At 44.9% G+C, this 21458-nt stretch overlaps 1 protein-coding gene across 1 annotated transcript; it reads left to right on the top strand.

Moving 5' to 3' along the window:
- Positions 1-1213: 1213 nt before the first annotated feature.
- LOC118977916 (probable histone-lysine N-methyltransferase PRDM7) lies at positions 1214-10864 on the top strand. Its single transcript, XM_037033097.1, is given in 9 exon segments — positions 1214-1326; positions 1606-1717; positions 2763-2869; positions 6009-6110; positions 6310-6581; positions 6994-7061; positions 8213-8353; positions 8355-8406; positions 10542-10864. Coding segments are annotated over 7 exon segments (960 nt in total). The 5' UTR covers positions 1214-1326; positions 1606-1717; positions 2763-2853; the 3' UTR covers positions 10851-10864.
- Positions 10865-21458: the final 10594 nt, after the last annotated feature.

Below are 21458 nucleotides of genomic sequence, written 5' to 3'. Positions count from 1 at the left end.
CATAATTTACTGACTTACGTTTCCACAGAACGCAGTGCAGTCTTGACCACATCCTCACTGGTTATGCAGCTTTTGCTGAAAGTGGCTTTGATAAGGGAGGGCACGGATGGGTCTGGAAGAAAGTTGGGGATCCCCACTGCAGTCTAGTGGAACAAAGACACTTTGTCAGAGGGGCAGGAGGGCCACATCCACCCTAAAAACTGGCCCGGGCTCAGAGCTCCCAGACCCTGCAGAGTGGGTCTCTCTCCAGCTGCTGGAAAACTAGCCATGGAAAACACCAAGCCTCGCTGCAGGCTGTGTGACAGGCTCTCGGGAGACCCAGAGCAGCCAATCCTCGCGGGGCGGGGCGGGTCTTCCGCTGGCCAGTACGAACCCAAAGGCCCCGCCTCCTGCCCCGCCCTTCCAGCTTATTCTGGCCGCTCATTGGTGGGCAGGGTTGTGATCCCAGCACTGATTGGGTCGGATCTCCCACGTCTCTATCCAGGAATGACCCTCNTCCCAAGGGGCTATCCAGGTATGAATCTCCCCCCCCCCCCCCGCCAGCGCCTTTACTCTTTCCAAGTGCGGAAAGCACAGAAGCCCAGAGAGGAGGCTGGTCCGAGGTGGGCAGCGCAGCAGGGGACCCCGGGAACTGACCGGTAAGCGGGGAGCCTTGCCGCGTGGAACCCTTAGCCCGAGACCTTCAAAGCCCAGCCTGAGAGACCCCCCGATGCACTCATCCTGAGGGGCCCCAAATCCCTTCAGCATCAAGGGGCCCACGTCCACCAACCCGGAGGACCCCCACACTTAGACCCCCAAACAGCCCGAAAACCCCAGTTCCCCTCAATTCGGGGCACCCCACCTGCAGCTCGCCCAGAAAGACCAAGTCTCCCCAAACTCAGAGACGCTAAATGCCGTCGTCCTGGAAACGAACTCCATGTGGGGACCCGGAAGCCCCTGGACGAGAGGCCCCGAGTCTCCAGCGCCCGGGTGTGACCCTCCCCTCCCCCCAGGCCTCAGCGTCCTCAGCCCGGAAGCCGCGGGATCGAGTCCTCAGGGACCCCGAGCCTGTCGGCCTGAGAGACAGCGGTCGGCCGGGGCTTCTCCAGATCCCCGGGTGCACCTCCGAACCCTTCCTGGGAAAAGCGCGTTTCTGGTAGCCGCCGCCTCAGGCCCGGGGCCACGCTGAGGCGGCACCTGGAGGGAAGGGCGGGAACAAAGGCCCCGCCCCGGCGGCTCGGTCCATCCCCATCCAGGCCCACGGCCCCCTCTCTGGGCGCCCTGCCAACGGGGAGAAAGGCCGGTACCAGAACGAGAAGGGGAACTTCCACGTGCTCGCCGGCCCAGGTAGCGAGTGCGCAGGCGCTCGGCCCAGGGGCCTGGGGAACCCACCGGGCTGCTGGGCAGGCCCTGGCTCAGGCAGCTCCATCCGCCTGCAGCTCCCTCCTGCGTGGACACCGATGGGGGAGTTTGCTCCTATGTCAGAGCAGGGCTGGCGCTGATGGTGTAGCGCTCACAACTCACTGTAGACTCTCCTATCCCATCGGGGCCAGTCCCACGGGCTTCCGGGTGCTTTTTGCTCCTCCAAGCTGTTTGCTTTCAGACAAAGGTTTTGTCTCTTTCCAGGTCTCAGGAAACCTGCGACCAGCTTTCCTGTGTCACCACCCCAGGCAGGCCAACGAGCTCCAGGAATAGGACCCTGAGGACTCTGATGAAGAATGGTCTCCAAGGCAGCAAGGTGAGGGGCAGGAGGAGGCAGAGCTGCCCTCCAGACACGGACCTGGTGTAGGTCAGGCTGCATCTCAGGACATAACCAGGGAACAGGGTTTGCTTGTCCAGCGAACACACAAGATGCAGAACAGTGTATCGTACAGTGAGGGGATATTCCTGTAAACTTTCAAGTGTGCAAAATCATCTTATATATTTATACACACATTAATAACCCGTAAATGTATAAGAATATACAAGTGAATAAGAAATTCAGAAGAGTTGTCATTGCAAGAGAGAGAGGCAGGTTGGACGGTGAGGAGTGTCCCCATAACTGGCTGCCACATGGCCTGCATGGAGACAGACGGGGAGCAGTATTGACATGGTGATGATGGAGCTGCACAGAGGGCCAGGGTCAGAAGTGGGTGATCACTGTATCATTTCCTGATATTGGCTATGGTGCCATTCTGTCCTATATCATGAGTGTTTGATTGGTGGGGTCAGTCCACTTTCATGGGACTTGGGTTGAAACACAGCTGAAGTCAAGATGTGATCTTTAACTTGACTGGAATTGTGTTTCTGTGATCAGCAGACTGTGGATGCCAACCAGAGTCTAATGATAAGGAAGGGTGTGGGTGCCCAGTATGTGCACAGGGGGGAGGATCCCAGAGAAAGGAGGCGAGGGGGTGGTAGTGCCCTTGGCCTGGACAAGGCCAGTTTGAATGAAGACAACAGAGCAGGGAAACGGTTGTGTTGAAGACATGGAGTCTCTGGGCAGTTACTTTTATTACATTTTTTTCAGCAGAGGCCAATTTATTTTTTAATAAATGTAATAAATGCTTTATGAACATAAGGGGAAGTGTAGAAGAAACTTTGTCTATTTTTTATCATTCTAATGAAATTAGTGGATGGCCCCAATACAAGAATAGGCTTTAATGATACCTCAGAAAACATTTTCCAACCATCCTGGGATTGTTCTTGCACTACTCTCATTTACAGTTCTGTGTCCCTAAAAAGAATCTCCAGATTTTAGAAACAGTTACGAACCAAAACACTGATTTCTCATCCTCTTTCAGTGAAGCATCCTTGGGTGGCCTTCAGAAGGGAACGGAGTAAACACCAGAAGGTGAGTATTTCCCAAATCCTGTTGACAAGAAAATTTTCCTCATGGATAGAAATGCAGGTAAGAATGGGAAAATGCAAAAAGTATCCTAGGAACTGCTGCCTTCCTTTCCTGTTCTCTTCAACACATTGTCCGATATTACCATCTTTTTTTAAAGATTTCATTCATTGATTTTTTTAGAGAGAGGGGAGAGGGAGAAAGTAAGGGAGAGAAGCATGTGCGAGACACACCTGTATAGGTTGCCTCTCACACGCCCCCAAGTGGGAGACCTGGTCCCCAACCCAGGCATGTGCCCTGACCGGGAATAGAACTGCTGACCTTTCACTCTGCAGGCCAGCGCTCAATCCACTGAGTCACACCAGCCAGGGCTCATCATCATCTTAATGGTTAACAACTATAGCAACAATAGTAACTACTATTTGTTTCATTCTCATGTTTCAGACTTTAAGAATTCTATGTGAATAAACTCACTTAAACATTACAACAACATGATGAGGTACGGACTATGACTGTCACCACTCATGATGAGGGAAGTGAGCTTTCAGAGATACAGAAATGTGTTTTTTAAATTTTTTTAAACAATTTATTTATTTATCTTAGAGGTGAAGGGAAGGAGAGAGAGAGAGAAATATCAATGTATGGTTGCCTCTCGTGTGTCCCCTGCCGGGAACCAGGAACTGGGCTACAACCCAGGCATGTGCCCTGACTGGGAATCGAACCGCAATCGTGTGGGTTCACAGGCCCATGCTCAATCCACTGAGCTGCACCAGCCAGGGCCAGAAATGTTTGACTATATGTCTAAGATCACAGTGTCACTGGTAGTGCAATCTAATCCATAGTTACTTCTCTAAACCACTTACGAACTCATTGAAACTTTCATAGTTTTACCCTAGCCAGCATGACTCAGTTGGGTGTCATCCTACAAAGCAAAAGAGCACCGGTTGGATTCCTGGTCAGGGCACATGCCTGGGCTGCGGGCCAGGTTCCCGGTTGGGGTACTTGGAAGAGGCAAGTGACCAATGTTTCTCACGTCAATGTTTCTCTTTCTCTCTTTCTACCCCCTCTTCCTGACCTCTAAGAAAATAAACAAAATGTTCTTTAAAAATTGGAAAAATAAACTTTCATAGTTTTCTAAAGTTTACATTGTCTTATCCATATGCCATTACAACATTCATCTGACCGATGATTTCAACCGAAGTTCTTCTCTGCTATGCTGAAGTGAGAGAGATGGACTAAGACCCTCTGACTAAGGAAAGTGTACAATGTGTAGGCAGTTTGTACAGTAGATGGTCCCAGATGAAGAAGAATGTAAAATGTCCAGGATCACAGCCTCCCACTCTATTAAAGAGCATCTCTCAACCATGAGGAGCTTCAGGTTTCACGATTGAGGAATAACAAGTAATAAAGTGACTTAAGAATTTCATATAGGTTACACACTATTCAACAGAAACTCATCCATCTGGAACTGATTTCAAATCCCCTTTAGGGTGAAGTAGCAGCTTTGTCTGAGTTCTAATGAGGCCACTCTCATCCTGTTTAGAATCATTTGTTCAGAGCTCTGGCTGGTGTAGCTCAGTGGATTGAGCACGGGCCTGTGAGCCAGATGATCGCGGTTCGATTCCCAGTCAGGGCACATGCTTGGGTTGCAGGCCAGTTTCGAGCAGGGGCCAGTTCTCTGCAGGGGATGCACGAGAAGCAACCATACATTGATGTTTCCTTCCTCTCTCCTTCTCTTCGCCTCCCCTCTAAAGAAATAAAATATTTTTTAAAAAAGAATCATTTGTTTAGCCTGCCTGCTCTGTGCTCTGTGAGCTCTTTGAGAGGTTGGTCCATACCTGAGACATGTCAGAGGTCACAGGCCCAGATAGGGCTCCTGAGGGCCCCTGAATGTTTGCTGAATGAATGATTTCACAATTGCAAAATAAATTAGAACACGATCAATGAACGCTGAAGGTAGTTTCTGTGGGATTGAAATATGGAGAGAGATGAGGGGTAAATTGATAGCACATTCATGCTGTAATTACATAATTCACAGAACACTTTGTTGAACATTATTTCAGTACACATTCACTATAACATTAAAAATTAGCATGTTATAGGTATGGACACCGAAGACAACTAGCTACTGCTACAGCCTTATTCAAACAATTGCTGGGAACCAGCTAATCTAAGTGCAAATATTCTTTCCAAAGTATTGCAAATATTTATCATTTTAGCTATTGTCTATACAAGTTTCTGCCAACTATTTATTTATTCTCTTTCCAATATCCTTCACTCTCAATTTTATTTTATAGAGACAGTTGAAAGAAAATCCTTAAGGCATGGGTTCTAATCTTGGATTCATTACCCACATTGGCCCTATACCCTCTAATATTCATACTCCTGAGATATTTCTAAGGGTTGAAGTATTAAAGATACGCATGTAAATTATATGATAGGCCTTAAAAATTAAATACATGTTATCTCTTAATATATGACTCGTATTGAAGATAACATTTGGGGTGCTATGAAGCAATGAATATAGTTTGAAGGAATTGTCAGGAACAGCAAATTTGATGACTGCAAGTGATTCAGAGCAGGCCCAGAAACCAGTGTTACCTCCCGGAGAAGCATGTGCCTTTGGAAAGCACACTAGACAAATATCAGATAAGAGAGAACAATCTGGAAACTTCAGTCCTTCTAAGTGCTACAGAAGGCCTGCACAGAGTGAAGTTACCACTGGGCCTTTGGGCAAACCCTACAAATTCTCTGACCTCCCAAATGCTAATGTGTGAAGTGAAGATAAGGAAACATCACTCACATATTGTTTGAGAACATGTAAATTGAATTCAAAACAGGTGACACATGCAAGTTGTCAAAAAAATCCATCTTTGATAATAGCAACCACACTTTATTGGTGGTGTGTGCCCAGGCCTTTACTCAATGCCTAACATGTAATGTGTACTCAATAAACATTTTATCAATAATTAAAGGTTGGCGAGTTAAACCTGGTAATGGGAAGATCTAGAAACTAAAATTGAATCAGTCATCTGTAGTTAGTATGGTGTTCTAGTTTTCTGAACCAATGGTTAACAGTAACATACCAGAGTATGCAAAAGGACAGGTAATAAATAGGTGGGAGGAGATTGTGTGTTATCTGACAAAATGGGAACTAGCACTATAGATCCCACCAACCTTGTTCACCTGCTCTTCAACTCAGAACTCAGGAGAAAGGAGATGGACGTGAAGATGTACAGCCTACGAGAAAGAAAGGACTGTGTGTACCAAGAGGTCACCGAGCCCCAGGATGATGACTACCTTTGTAAGTGACCCTCACTAAGAAGTATGTTAAGATACAGTAATGTCAACTAGTCCTTTGGTCCCCAAATTGTTCCCTTCCTCTAGTGACCTGGAGTACAGGATTGAGTCTCAATGATGTGAGTGCCAAACTTCCTCTGAAGTTCTTTGTGTCCAGGAACATGCACTATACCTTCCCTAACCCCTGTTGCTCTCACCTCCAGATTGTGAGAAGTGTCAAAACTTCTTCATCTACAGCTGTGCTGTGCATAGGCCCCCTACTTTTGTAAAGGACAGTGCAGTGGACAAGGGGCATCCCCACCGCTCAGCCCTCACCCTGCCCCCTGGGTTGCGAGTTGGGCCATCGGGCATCCCTGAGGCTGGGCTTGGAGTGTGGAATGAGGCAGCTGATTTGCCTGTGGGTCTGCACTTCAGCCCTTATGAAGGACACATCACAGAAGATGAAGAGGCAGCCAAGAGCAGATACTCCTGGCTGGTGAGAACTATTTACCTCTTCCACTGTCCTCTTGCTTCCCACATTCCTTCTGAGGCTTGGAGGGACCTCACCTCTTATGTGCTAGACATGGAGGGGACAATATGGTTAGCTCTGTGTACTGACTGGACTTTCATTGAACACAGAGCTCCTGTTTAAGGATCAGAAAATAAGTGGGAGCAAAGTGGTGCAGAGACAAAGGAGTGGCTTCTCCCTTGTGGGGCTCCTGCTGTGATTGGACAGGTAGACTCGGATGTGTAGGTGATGAGTAAGAAAAATATCGTGTGGTCATAGCTGGCAGTTGAATCCCCATGCAGGCTGAACGAGCTTTGATGACTGTGGAGTAAAACAATTCTGACTATTACCTTCCCACCAAAAAAAATAAAAGGTCTTTAACTTCTTTTCTGAAACACAGATCGTCAAAGGGAGAAACTGCTATGAGTATGTGAATGGAAAGGACGGATCCTGGGCCAACTGGATGAGGTGAGGTCAGCAGGTCTCTGGGTGCCAGAGGGGAAACTCATCCCCCACAAGCCCATATATCTGTCCCTCTCATCATGCCTCCCTCTGTGGTCTCCCTTTTTTTCTTTTTTTTTCTTTTCTTTTTAATCCTTTTTTTCTCTTTTTCTCCATACAGTGTTCTTTCATTTCAGGGGACTTTTAGGAAGAAAGTATAGCACATGTCCTCAAAATATAAAGCTCTCTATTAGACACAATTTGGGCACTGGAAAGGTCCTTAAAGAGCCTAGATTCACCAGGGACACTGGATTACACTTTAATTTATCAAATGAACATTAATTAAGCACTTAATATACTCCAGTTTAAGTGAAAGAATACATTACTTAAACAGATCACACAACCCATGTCCTTATGGAGGACTTCTTGCAGAAAGACATAAACAATTGCTTTTAGAAGCACTTAACTATAATTTCCAAGAAGTGCAGTGTCAAGATAGTACAAACCAATGGTGACCTAAACATGTAATGGCAGCAAACCATCCCAGCTTCACTTCTAACTAGAACTTCCTGCAGAGGAACGGTCAGGGGCCCCCTTCCTGAGAGGGGCTCCCTTTTATCAGGGTTAACAGAATGTGAATCAACTACTATTGTTTCTGTTTTATTCTAACAAGACAAAAAGATATTAAATTTTCTATGGTGACCTTGGGGAGACAAGTGAATGGTACCCTAAATAAAGGGTAGGAGGGTTGGAGAAAGGCCTCCCAAGAGAAAACAGACGTGGGCTGAGTACTGGAAAATGAGTGAGCTAATTTAGAAGCAGAGCCCTAGATCAAGCACCAGGTTCTGTGGTGCGAGACAACTTGATTTAGAGTTTGGAGAAGCCAGAGATCACTGGATATTATGGCCAGTCAGGGTGGAGGTTAAGTCTAGAACTGCGTGTTAGAAAATGGTATTAGGCAGGATGAACACTGGCAGCGGGACTTGGAGGTAGGAATTCACACGACACACTGGCAGACACTCAGACACTGAACAAAGATTCCCTGGGAGCATTAGGGGCAGTGGGCAACACCAGAGCCTGAGGGCCTTAAGAATCAGTGAGGAAGCTGGACATGGATGTAAGAGGTAGTGGGAATTCATCACTGTGGTTTTCTTTCCCTTCATCTGCCTCAATCCCAGGTATGTGAACTGTGCCCAGGATGATGAACAGCAGAACCTGGTGGTCTTTCAATACCACGGGCAGATTTTCTACCGAACCTGCCGGGTCATCAGGCCGGGCTGCGAGCTGCTGGTCTGGTGCAGGGACGAGTATGGCCAGGAGCTGGGCAGCAAGTGGGGCAGCAAGTGGAAGAGAGAGCTCATGGCTGGAAGAGGTGGGTACCACTGTTCTTCAAAACAGAAAGAAAAGAAAGAATTTTCCATAGAAACATTTCTCATCCAACTCTTAAGTACAGTAAAATCTACTCTCAAGTCAATGAAGTTTCAAATCACATGCTTCAGAAATTCATCTGCCTTTGACTCTTAAGCAAAATTTTTATAATTTGTGTTTTTAAAATATTTCATACACAAAATACACAACTGCATATAGTGCTGAAAGACTGAGAGGCAAAAAAGTTTTCAGGCACCAACCAGTTCTCTAACCAACGCAGTTTTTCTGCCACTTTTATAGTTATTTCTTCTTAATTTTCCTCCATACTTCTAAATAAAACATTTTTGTTTATAGGCATTCATTATTTTTTAAAGATTTTGTCCTGGCTGGTGTGGCTTAGAGGATGGAACACCGGCCTGTGAACTAAAGGGTCACCAGTTTGATTCCCACGGGGGCATATTCATGGGCTTTGGGCGAGGTCCCCAGTATGGGGCATGTGAAAGGCAACCACACATTGATGTTTCTCTCCCTCTCCCTCCCTCCCTTCCCCATTTTCTGAAAATAAATAAATACATTAAAAATTTTTTAAAACAAGATTTTATTTATTTTTACGGAGAGTGGAAAGGAACGAGAAAGAAAAATCAATGTGCAAGGGAAACATTAACCAGTTGTCTATGGCACACCCCCAACTGGCCCACAACCCTGGCATGTGCCCTGACTGGAGTCGAACTTGTAACCTTTCAGTTTTCAGACTACACCCAACCCACCAAGCCACACCATTTCGGCAGGGCACATTGGTTCATCATTTCAGTGAATCGTCATGAAAGATCCTACTCTGTGGTGCACAGTGTCCTGGGACCTGGAAATACAGATTAATGTGAGGATCAGAATCACTGCTCATGAGGAGCTGATGAGGGAAGGAGGGAAACTCAGGCACACATGGTTGCGTGTGCATAATACCACACAGCAGTTAGCGCTTTGGGGAAAACTGACCTAAGACAAGTGCCTGGGGATCAGTGTGAGGGGAGGTGTGTGGCAGGTGGTCTGGGAAGGACTCTCTCAGGAGACAATATTTACAAAAATACCTGCGGGCAAAGGATCCCAGGCAGAGGGAGCAGCTAGTGCAGAGAGAAAAAGAGGTGCTGCGTTGAATTGGCTGAGGGTCACTTGGGTCTCGTCTCGCCACAGAGGCTAAAAATGGAGATCAGGCAGATGCTTAGCAACCCAGAGATGCAGTGCCAGTGATCCGAGTTGAGACACTGGGGACTTTCCTGAGTGAAAGTGTGCAGTTGTCCACTGTAGAGTGGTGTGTTCTCTATTCTGATTATGTTTGGTTAATTTTTAGAAAATAAACTCCAGTGGGGAATCCACTCATATTATTTCATCTCCAAGTGAGAGAGCATGGTAGACTGGCCAGAGGGGAACAGGAGTCAGGCATATAAGACGTGTGGTTGCAGAAATATTTTGAAACAAGAGTTCTCTGTATCTGAAATGGGCTAGCGCTGAATGAAATGAAGCATGAATATCTGGTGTGAGGCTTGAGGAAGGACTTTTTACAAGATTTTTATTTATTTTTTCGAGGGAAAGAGGGAGAAAGAGAGGGAAACATGAATGCCTGGTTGCCTCTCACATGCCCCCTGCTGGAGACCTGCCCACAACCCAGGCATGCACCTGACTGGGAATTGAACCTGCAACTCTTTGCTTCTGCCACTGGACCACTGAGCCACACCAGCAAGGGCAGGAAGGACATTTTATTTGACTGTTTTGGAAACCAGAGAGAAGCAATTCCTAGTTGGGGCCTGTGGTTTTCCTTTTTAACATGACTTAGAAGATACTGATACATGGAAAAGGTCACTGCAGTTCCATCCACACAGGGAGTGAAATGGCCTCTCGTGATCCTTGAAAGCCCCTAGTCTGGGCAATATTAGAAAAGACCCTTGGTGTGGGCTTTCTAGATTTCTGAAAAGGCACTGCAAAAAATAAAAAGGAAAATAAACTTCACGGGGACACTTTGAGGGATAAAGAGTTTGCGTTGTCACCACAGTAAGAAGGATTCATGGGGCAGGTCTTACCAGGAGACGAATCATACGGCCCAAGCGTTCTCATCAACATCTCCCTGACCAAACCTTTCTCTTTCAGCGGAACCAAAGCCAGAGGCTCACCCATGTCCCTCCTGCTCTCTGGCCTTCTCCACTCAGAAATTCCTCAGCCAACACGTGCAACTCAATCATCCCTCTCAAATTCTCCAGGGAACATCTGCAAGAAAACAGCTCCAAGCAGAGGAACCCTGCCCAGAGGATCAGAATCGACAACACCAACATACTAATACACACAACCAGAATGATAAAATTGAAGGTCAAGAGGCTAAAGAGAGGTCCAAACCTTTGCTTAAAAGGATCAGTCAAAAGAGAATCTCAAGATCTTTCCAACCTTCCAAAGAACAAATGACGAGCTCTAATGAGCATGAGCGAATGATGGAGGAAGAGCCTTTCAGAGGCCAGAAAGAGAGTCCAGAGGGTGCAGGCAAGTTCTTTGTGAAAGTAGGAATGTCAAGAATTGTAACAATCGAGCATGAAGGGTGTTTGGAAGGCTTAAATGATGGGTCACATCTCATCAGAGGCCAGAGAACACACTCTGGGGAGAAGCCCTATGTTTGCAGGGAGTGTGGGAGAGGCTTTACACGCAAGTCAGGTCTCATCACACACCACAGGACACACTCTGAGGAGAAGCCCTATGTTTGCAGGGAGTGCGGGAGGGGCTTTACACAGAAGGCACATTTCATCAGACACCAGAGGACACACTGGGGAGAGGCCCTGTGTTTGCAGGGAGTGCAAGGAAGGCTTTACACGGAAGGCACATCTCATCAGACACCAGAGGACACACTCAGGGGAGAAGCTCTATGCAGGTGGACTGAGTGAGTCCTGAGCATTAATTTGCATATCAATAGCCATAGAGAGTTAATGGCCTCTTACTCTCCCCAAGATTGCAGTTACTATACAAGTAACTGGTTAAACAAATCCTCCAGGTTTATGACAAGAGATGAGATGGACAAACAGTTCCATGAGTGATATGGGGATGTCAGCACCAATCTCCTTCATGGCTTTTTGACATTCTTTTCTAAGATGTTTTCTCTCCATACAAATATGAAGCCCACATCTCTCATTCCCCCCATCACTGAAAGCAGAGAGTTCTGGAAGAGCCACAAAGAACTCACACAGCCACAGAAATTCAACTCCTGCAAATGCATAAGTCTTTAGTCAATCTACTTTGGTGTCTGCCCAAAAAGAGGGACTTGAGACATGCATCAGAGAAGGGAATTCCCCGGACTCCTGGGAAGTGGGGCCTTTTCTCCTAATAGGCTTCCTACACTCCTCCCTTGGCTTCTCTTGGCTCTTCTAGTTTCCTACAACCTCTGGAGCCTCTGAGGTGAATGGCAGGGAGAAATGTATGTGAGCCAGGTTCAGTGTGTACACCTCGTCTTCCTCACTGTCCTTGCTGCCCCTTCAGGGTCAGCATTTTCTGGTGAACAGCATACAGTTTCCACATCAGTCCTTAGTGTGAGTCTCGGCTCTGTCTTCAGCTGTGTGATGTAAGGCATGATTCTCAACTTCTCTCTGCCTGCTTACTAGTCTGTACAATGGAAATGGGAACTCCAGCCTTTCAGTTTAACATTCAAACTGGAGTCAGCACAGAAAGACTCTGGCAAGAGGATCGCTGAGATCACAAGTCCTGCTGAACAGCCTTCAGTGCCCATGTCTTCTGGGTCTTTAGTGCTGGACAAAGGAAGATAAGGACAGGGTAGGAGTCTGTAGCCAAATTCAGAATTTGAGCAGACCCCACTGCTTTCACCACAGAGACTCAGATTCCCCAAGAAGAAGGCCTGAGGTGGGAGATTCAGTTCCCTCCAGGTCACCACCCTCCCACTGACCCTGTGCACCTTCAGAGCCTCTTCAACACAGGTAGGTGGTGAGAGTGACCTGTGAAACAAGAACCTTGGCTACCCCTCGGTGAGAACTGACACTGGGAACAGCATGTGCCCCCACTGGTGTGTTAGGATACATGGGAAGCCAAGGCAGGAAGAACAAGGGGGACCTGTCTCACCCACTAAGTCAGTAGACCTCAGCCTGATCCAGTTCTATTGCCAGATTCTCCAGCATCAGAAGAAACACCATGCTAACACATTGACATTCTAGGTATCATTCTCACTATCTGGGAAAGAAAGGATTTGAAACTTCATCCCAAGGCCTAGAAGATGGGAGAGGGCCCACAGCACTCAAGGAAAGGACCTGTAAATCAAATTTGGCTAATTGCCTCTGGGCACTATCTGATTTATGAAAGAATCCCTAGTGCTGATGGAAAAATCCCATAGGTAACTGGGCAATTGCCTCAACTTTAATTCTGTCATGTATTTATATTACAAGATGACCAAATGGGATCTGAAGCAAGATAAGGATTCAGGCTAATGATCCCCACACCTACTTTGGGTAGTCATGTCCCCCATGGAAGCTGGCACCACTTTTACCTGTCAATATGTCACTTCACCTCCATCCCACCAACTATATGAGTCAGGACAAAGGACCTGGTGCCCCTGCCACCCAACAAGCTCTTTCGCTCCCACCTCTGCAAGACCTGTCCTCTCCCATGAGAACATATCACTAATAAACCCTGCTTGCGTGCTAATACACTTGCTGATCTGCAATTTTTTACTGCATTGACAAGGAGAACCGAGTTTCTCCTATGACAGATGCACCCAATCTGCATGTGGCATTCATGAAGCCCGCGACACAGAAGCTTCTGTAATGCACTTTCCTTGTACCTGGGCTGCACAGGGCTTCATGCATCAGTGACGCCATCTTGAAATTAGTACTTACTTGATCTTTAAACTTGTTTGTGAAGTGAACTTGACGGGATAATGGACATACACAGTATTGGTTGTTCCTGGCCACCCATTCACAGACAGGTCCACAATGGCCCAAGAGCACAAAATTCCCATGGACCCAATGGGTGGGAGTCCAGCAAGACTCAGGGTGAGAACAGGGTAATCATCTGCATCTGTATAGGCATAAGGAAGGGTGCCAACAGCTCCCAGAGGCCACGCTTTTCTTAGAACCAGAGCTGAGTTTAACACACAGAGAGATGTCAAACATTTAGTGAGGACCCCATCATACCCTGTCCTGCATGAGGGAGACCTAAGCATGACCCACCTTGTTCTGCTGGACTGGGTTCACCCAAGGGCAACACCCACCACCATGACCTGAAATGACCTTTCTGTCCTTCCAGTGCCAGGCTTGTGAAGAAGAGTATCTACATATCCTACATGGGTTTCAATAATAAATTGACACGTGCACTGACCAGCAGTGCCCACGGAGTTATGGATGACCAAGACAAATTCACATGGACTACTGAATCCTGTGGAGAAAAGAGGCAGGACACTGTAGGGGAGAGTCTTGCGTACCCTTTGCCTAGAGAGGCTTTTTTTTTTTTACGCAGGAATTCAGGTACAACTTACTAATCATGGACAGTAAACAGTAGATAGTATAAAAAGAACCATTAGGGCTTCTCCTAAATCGGGTGTATCAACTAAAAGGCTATAAAACTGTGGGAAACTAAAAACATTTAACTAAAAGCATTCTTCGCAAAGCAGGTTACACAGGATTGTTAAGAATTCTTTCTCTTGCAAGATTACACCGGATCCTGCGCTGGCTGATAAAAGGTTGCACTGTCTTACCCGTCACAGGCTTTCAGGCTTAAGTGGATTAGAGCCAGGAAACACTTCTCCCAGAGGACATGGGGACTGGGCTATGTCAGAATAGCTGGCGGGGGGGGGGGGGGGGGGGGGGGGNCCTATCACTGCCTCTTTGTCCCAGCTCCCCCCACCCCCCACCCCCCACCCCCTCTGAGTCCCTCCATGATGGCCTCCCAAGTCTGGCTTAGGTTGCTCCTCACTGTGAAGAGTCTTACCCATCATAGATCCTTGACCATGCACTGGGGGCAGGGGAATGAAGCAGGGGCAGCATCTGCTGCCAGAGACAAGCCTTGTCTCCTCAGTGGCTCGAATCCCAGAGGTCGCACACTCAGCCTTAAACAGTTACAATTCATGAAACCAGGCAGAGCAGTTCCCAACAATAAAAATCCACTACTATTTTCTTTTATGCTTTTTTAAAGATGGTGTATTTCTTGGGTTTTGTTTCTTTCCCCTGTTTCTCCCCCCACCACCACAGCCCAGAGAGAACACTATAAACCCAATATTCTGTTGCTTTTAGCATGGGACATGGGAGAGGAGCAGAAGCCTGGTGTAACGCTGACAGTGTGGCTGTCACTGAAATACAGTGGAATGGGAACCCATAGTCTGCCAGATGATGGTCACCACCCCCCCACCGCCAGGACAGACCCTGGAGCTTTCCCAAAGGCTTTGTGATTCAAGATGAGTAGACAGCCCTGGCTGGTGTAGTTCAGTGGAATGAGCATGGGCCTGTGAAGCAAAGGTTCACCAGTTCAATTCCCAGTCAGGACACATGCCTGGGTTGCAGGCCAGGTCCCCAGTAGGGGACACATGAGAGGCGATCACACATTGATGTTTCTCTCCCACTCTTTCTCCTTCGTTTCTCCCTCTCTAAAAATAAATGAATAAAATATTTTTTAAAAAAGATGAGTAGACAGGTCTGTTTCCTCTCCTTCCCTTTCAGCAGCAAACCACATTCCTGATGTAGCTGCCAGCCTCCAAGGTGTCCCCCAAATCCATATGCTATCTCCCCGGACCTTGTACAGTCCCTCCTTCACACAACTGATCTGTGTTGTGAAAATGGTGTGCAACTCTCAAAGCTAAGTCATAAACAAGCCCTCTTGTTTCAGCCTTGCTCACATAGTTCACATGGTCTCAGACCACCTTGTGCAAGGAGCTGGGTGTTTACACACCCCTCCCTCCTACCTGCCAGTGGCTGGCAGCCACCATCCTTGTTTTGAAGTGGAGGCTCCAAGGTGTGAGTGTACCCTGACATATGCTGGATTCTGAGTCTTTGGTCCTTGACAGGCAGCTGAGGTTACTGTCGTGTCCCCATGACACCTGATATGCCTCAGGGCCATGCTAGCTGCACCTGCTGGCTTCCCAACTCCTCCACATGACAATGTGAGTGACCTGGATAGGGCAGGTCAATAGTCCTTGGTCAAAAGAAACATCAGTGGCTGAGGTGACAGGACACAATGGCCAATTGCTTCCATCACACATTTGACTCTGACTACAGTGGTCACCGCAGCTGTGGGCAGTCCCACCTGGTTTATGTTCTGATTGTCTGCCACCCAGGGTAAGGGGGCCGTGGGCTGGCTTGGGGACCGCAGCTGGGCTGTTGAGGGGGTTACTGGCCAGAATGGTCAGCCACCACCACAAACCAGCTCACTGCCTTCCAAGCTGGGGCCAGGTAAGCCTTTCTGAAATTTGGCAGATTTGTCTTGACACCCAGACCCTTCCCTGTCTGTTGCTGGTCTGGCCCCTGGTCTGGCCCCTGGTCTGGCCTCGGTCCTAACTGTCCTGGAAAGTTCCTGACCCAGCCTCTGAGAGCTGACCTTGGAGAGGTATGTTATCCATAGATGCTGTCTTCAAGTATCAGACTTCTTAAAAGTTACTAAAGACAGCTTTCTTAAAAAATATTTTTTTTACAGTAAGAGATTGTTAATCTCATCACCTGGAGAAAACTGTAACATTTTGAAATTTGCACTTTAAGATATTTTGCAGACTCTCACACTTGATGGGAACCGTTTGTTTGTTTTTCCTGATGATATGCAGTTACTGTTTTGAAAAAGTGAGTTTGGGAAATACGGAGAAAATAAAACCACCCATTATTCCATAATCCAGAAGGCACGCCAATTAACACAGCAAGTTAGAGCTCTCTGTTCATCACACACATGGGCACACCTGCAGTTTCCTTTACAAATGGTACGGAGCCCTGTCTGACTTCCTCAGCACGCTCTTTCCCTTCCACATGTCTTTGACGCCATCCTTCAGTTTCCACAGTTACACTGGGTCCCACACCCCTGGGTTGTGGTTTCACCAACTCCCTTTGTTGGACAAAAATGGTGTTTCTGGGAAGAATCTGTTTAGCACGCACCAGCCTAGTAATGGTACAGACGTGAATGTGCAGTGTGTGCAGTGCATTCAGGGCCCAGGAAAGCTCTCCAGTGTCCTGCAGTTTTGTCATACCTTCTAAGTTCTAACAGCTGGAATAACAATCAAATTCACATAATCCGATTAATGGGAGGTTTCCAACGTCTAATACATGGGCAAGGGAAAATCATATTAAAATGAATACCAAACATAATGAGGTAATATTGAGTATATGGGGTATTTTGGAAAATGGAAGAACAGAGTCTGAGATTTCAAAGGTCAAGTGGGGGACATGCAGGTTATTTAGAAAAAAAGGCAGCATACCTGCCAGGCCAATTTCTGTTGGGCAACTCCCACAACTTTAAGACACAAGGAGTACAGGAAGACAGTCAACAAGCTCCTGCTAGGAGTCTTACTGTCTGAAGCTGAGGGGATTGTGCTGAAGCTCTCTTCCTAAACCAAGCTGTGGCAACTAAACCTCTTAGGAAGAAAGGAGATGACAACCTTAAGGAATTTCTCAGTCTTCCCTTTCTTAATGGCCAGTTTAATATCAACATGCCAAGTACAAAATGCTGGCCCTCTCATGACCACCCCTGATACTTTACATAGAAGTTTTAGATACACAAGCTACATGAGTACATTGTTCCACATTTCACTGATGTAATCATTCAGTTTTGAGAATCAGTTACTTTACTCAAATAGTTTAATTTTACTTAAGTAAATGGTGAGGTGCATGTACTCCCCAAATTCACCCCATATTAAATACCTGACTGCCTGCTTACATGGTGGGGAAACAACCTTTCCTGGAACCTCAAGAATCTTTCTGCTGCTCTAATAATTCAACAGGTATAACACAGATTAGCAAATAAAAATAGCCAAATATCAGACATACACAGCCAGGACCACCTCACTCACAGGAGAGAGTGAGAAACCCCCCACACAGAAGAGCATAAATGAGGCAGCAATGATGTGAGGTGCCGTGGTCATTTTTTATTACAAAGATCTATCCTTAGATCTGTGGGAAAATATTTGAGATGCAATAGAAGATGTTGGAACAACTGAATGAGAAAAATGTTGGGCCTCCTACATTACATCCTCCACCAAAATCAATTCTTTCATTGATTTCAATAGTCACTCATAACTAACACTAAAACATACCAAGAGATCTAAAGTTAAAGAACTGGAAAAATACACTATACAAACATGAACCAAATGAAAACAATATAATATACAGTAGACTTGAAGACAAAAAGTGAGCCACTACTACAAATAAAGATGAGTACTTCAGATCAGTAAGTTCACTGTACCAGTTAGTTCCAAATTTTTATTCACTTAATAACGTAAACTCAAAAATATATGCACGAAAAATACACAAATTAACAGTCATAATAGGAGACTTAAGCAACCTCTATCATTCACATTCTGTTTCAGAACCAATAAAACCCACAAAAAATAGTAAAAATATTTTAAAAGTAACATGAGAAAAAATGGCATCCAATGTACATAAGTACTTCACTACAACCCAAAATTACAAATTGCAGATGCTTTCCAAGCTCCCTGGGAATTTTTTTAAAAACTGACCATATTGTGATATAAAGCAAGTTCGACAAACTTTAAAAGAGTGAAATTTATAAATATTTATATATATATATTTATATATTTTGAATATTTAAATATTTACATATTTATATTTGTATATGTATATGTAATATATATGTAATGTATATACACATATATGCGTATATATAAACATGTATATATTTATTGCTCTCACTGCAATTAATCAAGAAATCAGTAACAACACACAACTAGAAAGTACTTATATTTACAAATTATGAAATACACTTCTGATTAACCACCCCAAAATAAATCACAATTGGAGTTAGAAAATAATCTGCATGGAATGATAGTAAAAACACTTCTTACCAAGGACAGATCACTCAGGTTCCAAACATGATCACAGCTTCAAGATCAGTGATTTTCAGCCTCAGGTTGACTTTTCCCCCAAGGGCACATTTGGCACATTGTATGGAGACCTTTCAGATTGTCCTTGGGGTGGGGTTAAGGTGGAAGTAACTGGCATGCACTGAACGGAGGTGAGGACTACTAATAAGCACCTACAATGTGGAGAAAAATCCCCCAGGAGAAAATATTGTCCATAGCAATGAGAAACCCTACTCTCTATGGAGCAGGATGAAGAGTCCGTTAGAATACAAACAGCATGTGACTTTGCACCCTAGATCTGAAATCACGCCTCTCTCTGGACAGACAACCTGGAGACTGAGAGCTAAACAACAACAACAAAAAATTAATAAAAATGTCAGCCATCTTGCAAAGCCTGGGGAGGAATGTCCTTGGCTAAAGAAACACCTGTGAAAGTTCACAAGCCAAGGAAGATAAGACACTTTAAGACACTGAACCACACTGTGATAAACCAGCACTGAGGGTCACTGTTCCTTTTCACTGCCCAGAAATAAGTATTCAATAATTGCTTCTTCAAAGTACTTAGAATCTATAATCTTACTCTTTTAGATTCCAGAACTCACCATCAAATGTTCTCCTTTTCGAAAATGTGGACATTGCCATATTGTGAGTTCCTCAGATAACCTATAAGGGGCACATTTTTACTGACAAAGTACTTCTGATTTCTAGAACACCATTGCTCCGGGTCCTGAACTCATTTACAATGCTAAGAATCATGTTACTATTTTATTTAACTATTAATGAACTTATAACTAACACAGTTTTAACTCTTCATATCTTCATGTTTGATTCCAAGCTCTATTTTTCATGCTTTATACAGCTAAACTAATGTAATTTTATTATTGCATGATATCTTATGTACCTTGACAACTCATGAATATCAACCTAAAGTTATAATAAATAATACACCTTAGTAAATTGTGTGGTAAATAACATGCAGAAGTAAGTGTCTTTTATATATGCAAAGAATAATTTAAAGATATAATCAAAGAACTAATGGTGAACTCCCAAATCCGGTGTCTGGTCCAGATGATGTGCTCATAAAAAGTTGCTCCAGGGAACTGGTCACTGGCATTGGGACCTGAGATTTGTACCTCGAAACAGCCTTTTAAAAAAATCAAAACACACTGATATTCTACTATAATGAACCACTTTTCCTGCTGACCTGTCCGAAGATGTTATTCCCCAAACTTCCAACAAGATGACAGCACTTGGGACATGTATTAGTGGCTTGGCCAAACACTTCCTTTCATTTTTATGTATAAAATGATAGTGTTTTATTTTTTTAACTTCTTGGGTTAAAATTCTTTTTAAATAGATGTTACTTTCTTCATTGTTTAAGGAAGCTGCAACAAACAAAGCACATTACAAATGTGCTTTTCACACTTGGATCTTCTAAAAACCTAACTCTATTACACTATAAAGCTAGTTCCAACAAATGGCATATAAACACATTTATTGTCTCCTTTGCTCTAATCTGGAAACCAGTCACAAGGTAACTGGGCAGTCCTTACATTTAGACATTTTTAAATACACTTGTCAAGACTATTGCACTCAACAGTCATTGACATTCCACCAGAACCAACCACTTTTCTTGTTGACTGGCACTAAAGCGTTATTTCCAAAATGAACAAGAGATGGCAGAAGACAACCAACCTTGGAACCGGTTTGTTTTTGTTTGTTTTCATTGACCACATTGTACTATGGAGCAAGTTTCAAAAAAAATCAGATTCTTTGAGGTTCTGGCCAAGATGGAGGCATAGCTAGAAAATCTTCACTTCCTCACACAACCAAAAGGAGGATAACACTGACCGGTGCGGTCAAACAAAGACATATGGCCCAAATCAAAGATTAGAGCAAAACTCCAGAAAAAGGGCTAAGTGATGAGACAGCCAACTCATCTGTCGGAGAGTTCAAAGCCTTGGTAATCAAAATGCTCACAGAACTGACTGAGCTTGATTGTGAAATAAAAGAACAAATGAAGACTACCCAAAATGAAATAAAGCAAAATATTCAGGGAACCATCAGTGAAAGGAAGAAAATCAGGACTCAGATCAACTATTTGGAACAAAAAGGAAGATGTAAACATCCAACCACAACACAATGAAGAAACAAGAATTCAAAAAAAAAGAGGAGAACCTTAGGAACCTCTGAGATGACTTCAAATGTTCCAATGTCCAAATGATAGGGGTGCCACAAGGAGAAGAACAAGAGCAAGAAATTGAAAACTTCTTTCAACAAACAATGAAGGACAACTTCCCCAATCTGGTGACGCAAATAGACTTCCAGGAAGCCCAGAGACTCCAAAAGAAGAACACACCAAGGCACATCATCCTTAAGTTACCCAAGATTAAAGATAAAGAGAGAATCTTAAAAGCAGCAAGAGGAAAGGTGAGAGTTACCTACCAAAAAACTCCCATAAGGCTATCAGCTGATTTCTCAAAAGAAACCTTGCAGGCATGAAGGGGCTGGAAAGATGTATTCCAAGTCATGAAAGGAATGCACCTACATCCAAGGTGACTCTATCCAGCAAAACTATCATTCAGAATGCAAGGGCAGGTAAAGTACTTCCCAAATAAGGTCAAGTTAAAAAAAGTTCATCAACACCAAGCTCATATTATGTAAAATGTTAAAGGGACTTATCTAAGAAATTGAAGATCAAACACTATGAACTGTAAAATGACAACAAACTCACAACTATCGACAAATGAACCAAAAAGAAAAACAAAACCAAAAAGAAAACAAAAACTATTGCCCTGGCTGGTGTAGCTCAGTGGATTGAGTGCGGGCCTGCGAACCACACGATCGCGGTTCGGTTCCCAGTCGGGGCACATGCCTGGGTTGCAGGCCAGTTCCCGGCAGGGGATTCACAAGAGGCAACCATACATTGATACTTCTCTCCTTCCCTTCCCCTCTAAAGATAAATAAATAAAAAAAAATTTTAAAAAAAGAAAACAAAAACTAAGCAAACAATG

Source organism: Sturnira hondurensis, unplaced genomic scaffold, assembly GCF_014824575.4.
Source record: "Sturnira hondurensis isolate 20B ecotype Veracruz unplaced genomic scaffold, ASM1482457v3 Scaffold0021593, whole genome shotgun sequence".
Classification (NCBI taxonomy): Eukaryota; Metazoa; Chordata; class Mammalia; order Chiroptera; family Phyllostomidae; genus Sturnira; species Sturnira hondurensis.
This window is presented reverse-complemented; position numbering and strand designations above follow the sequence as displayed.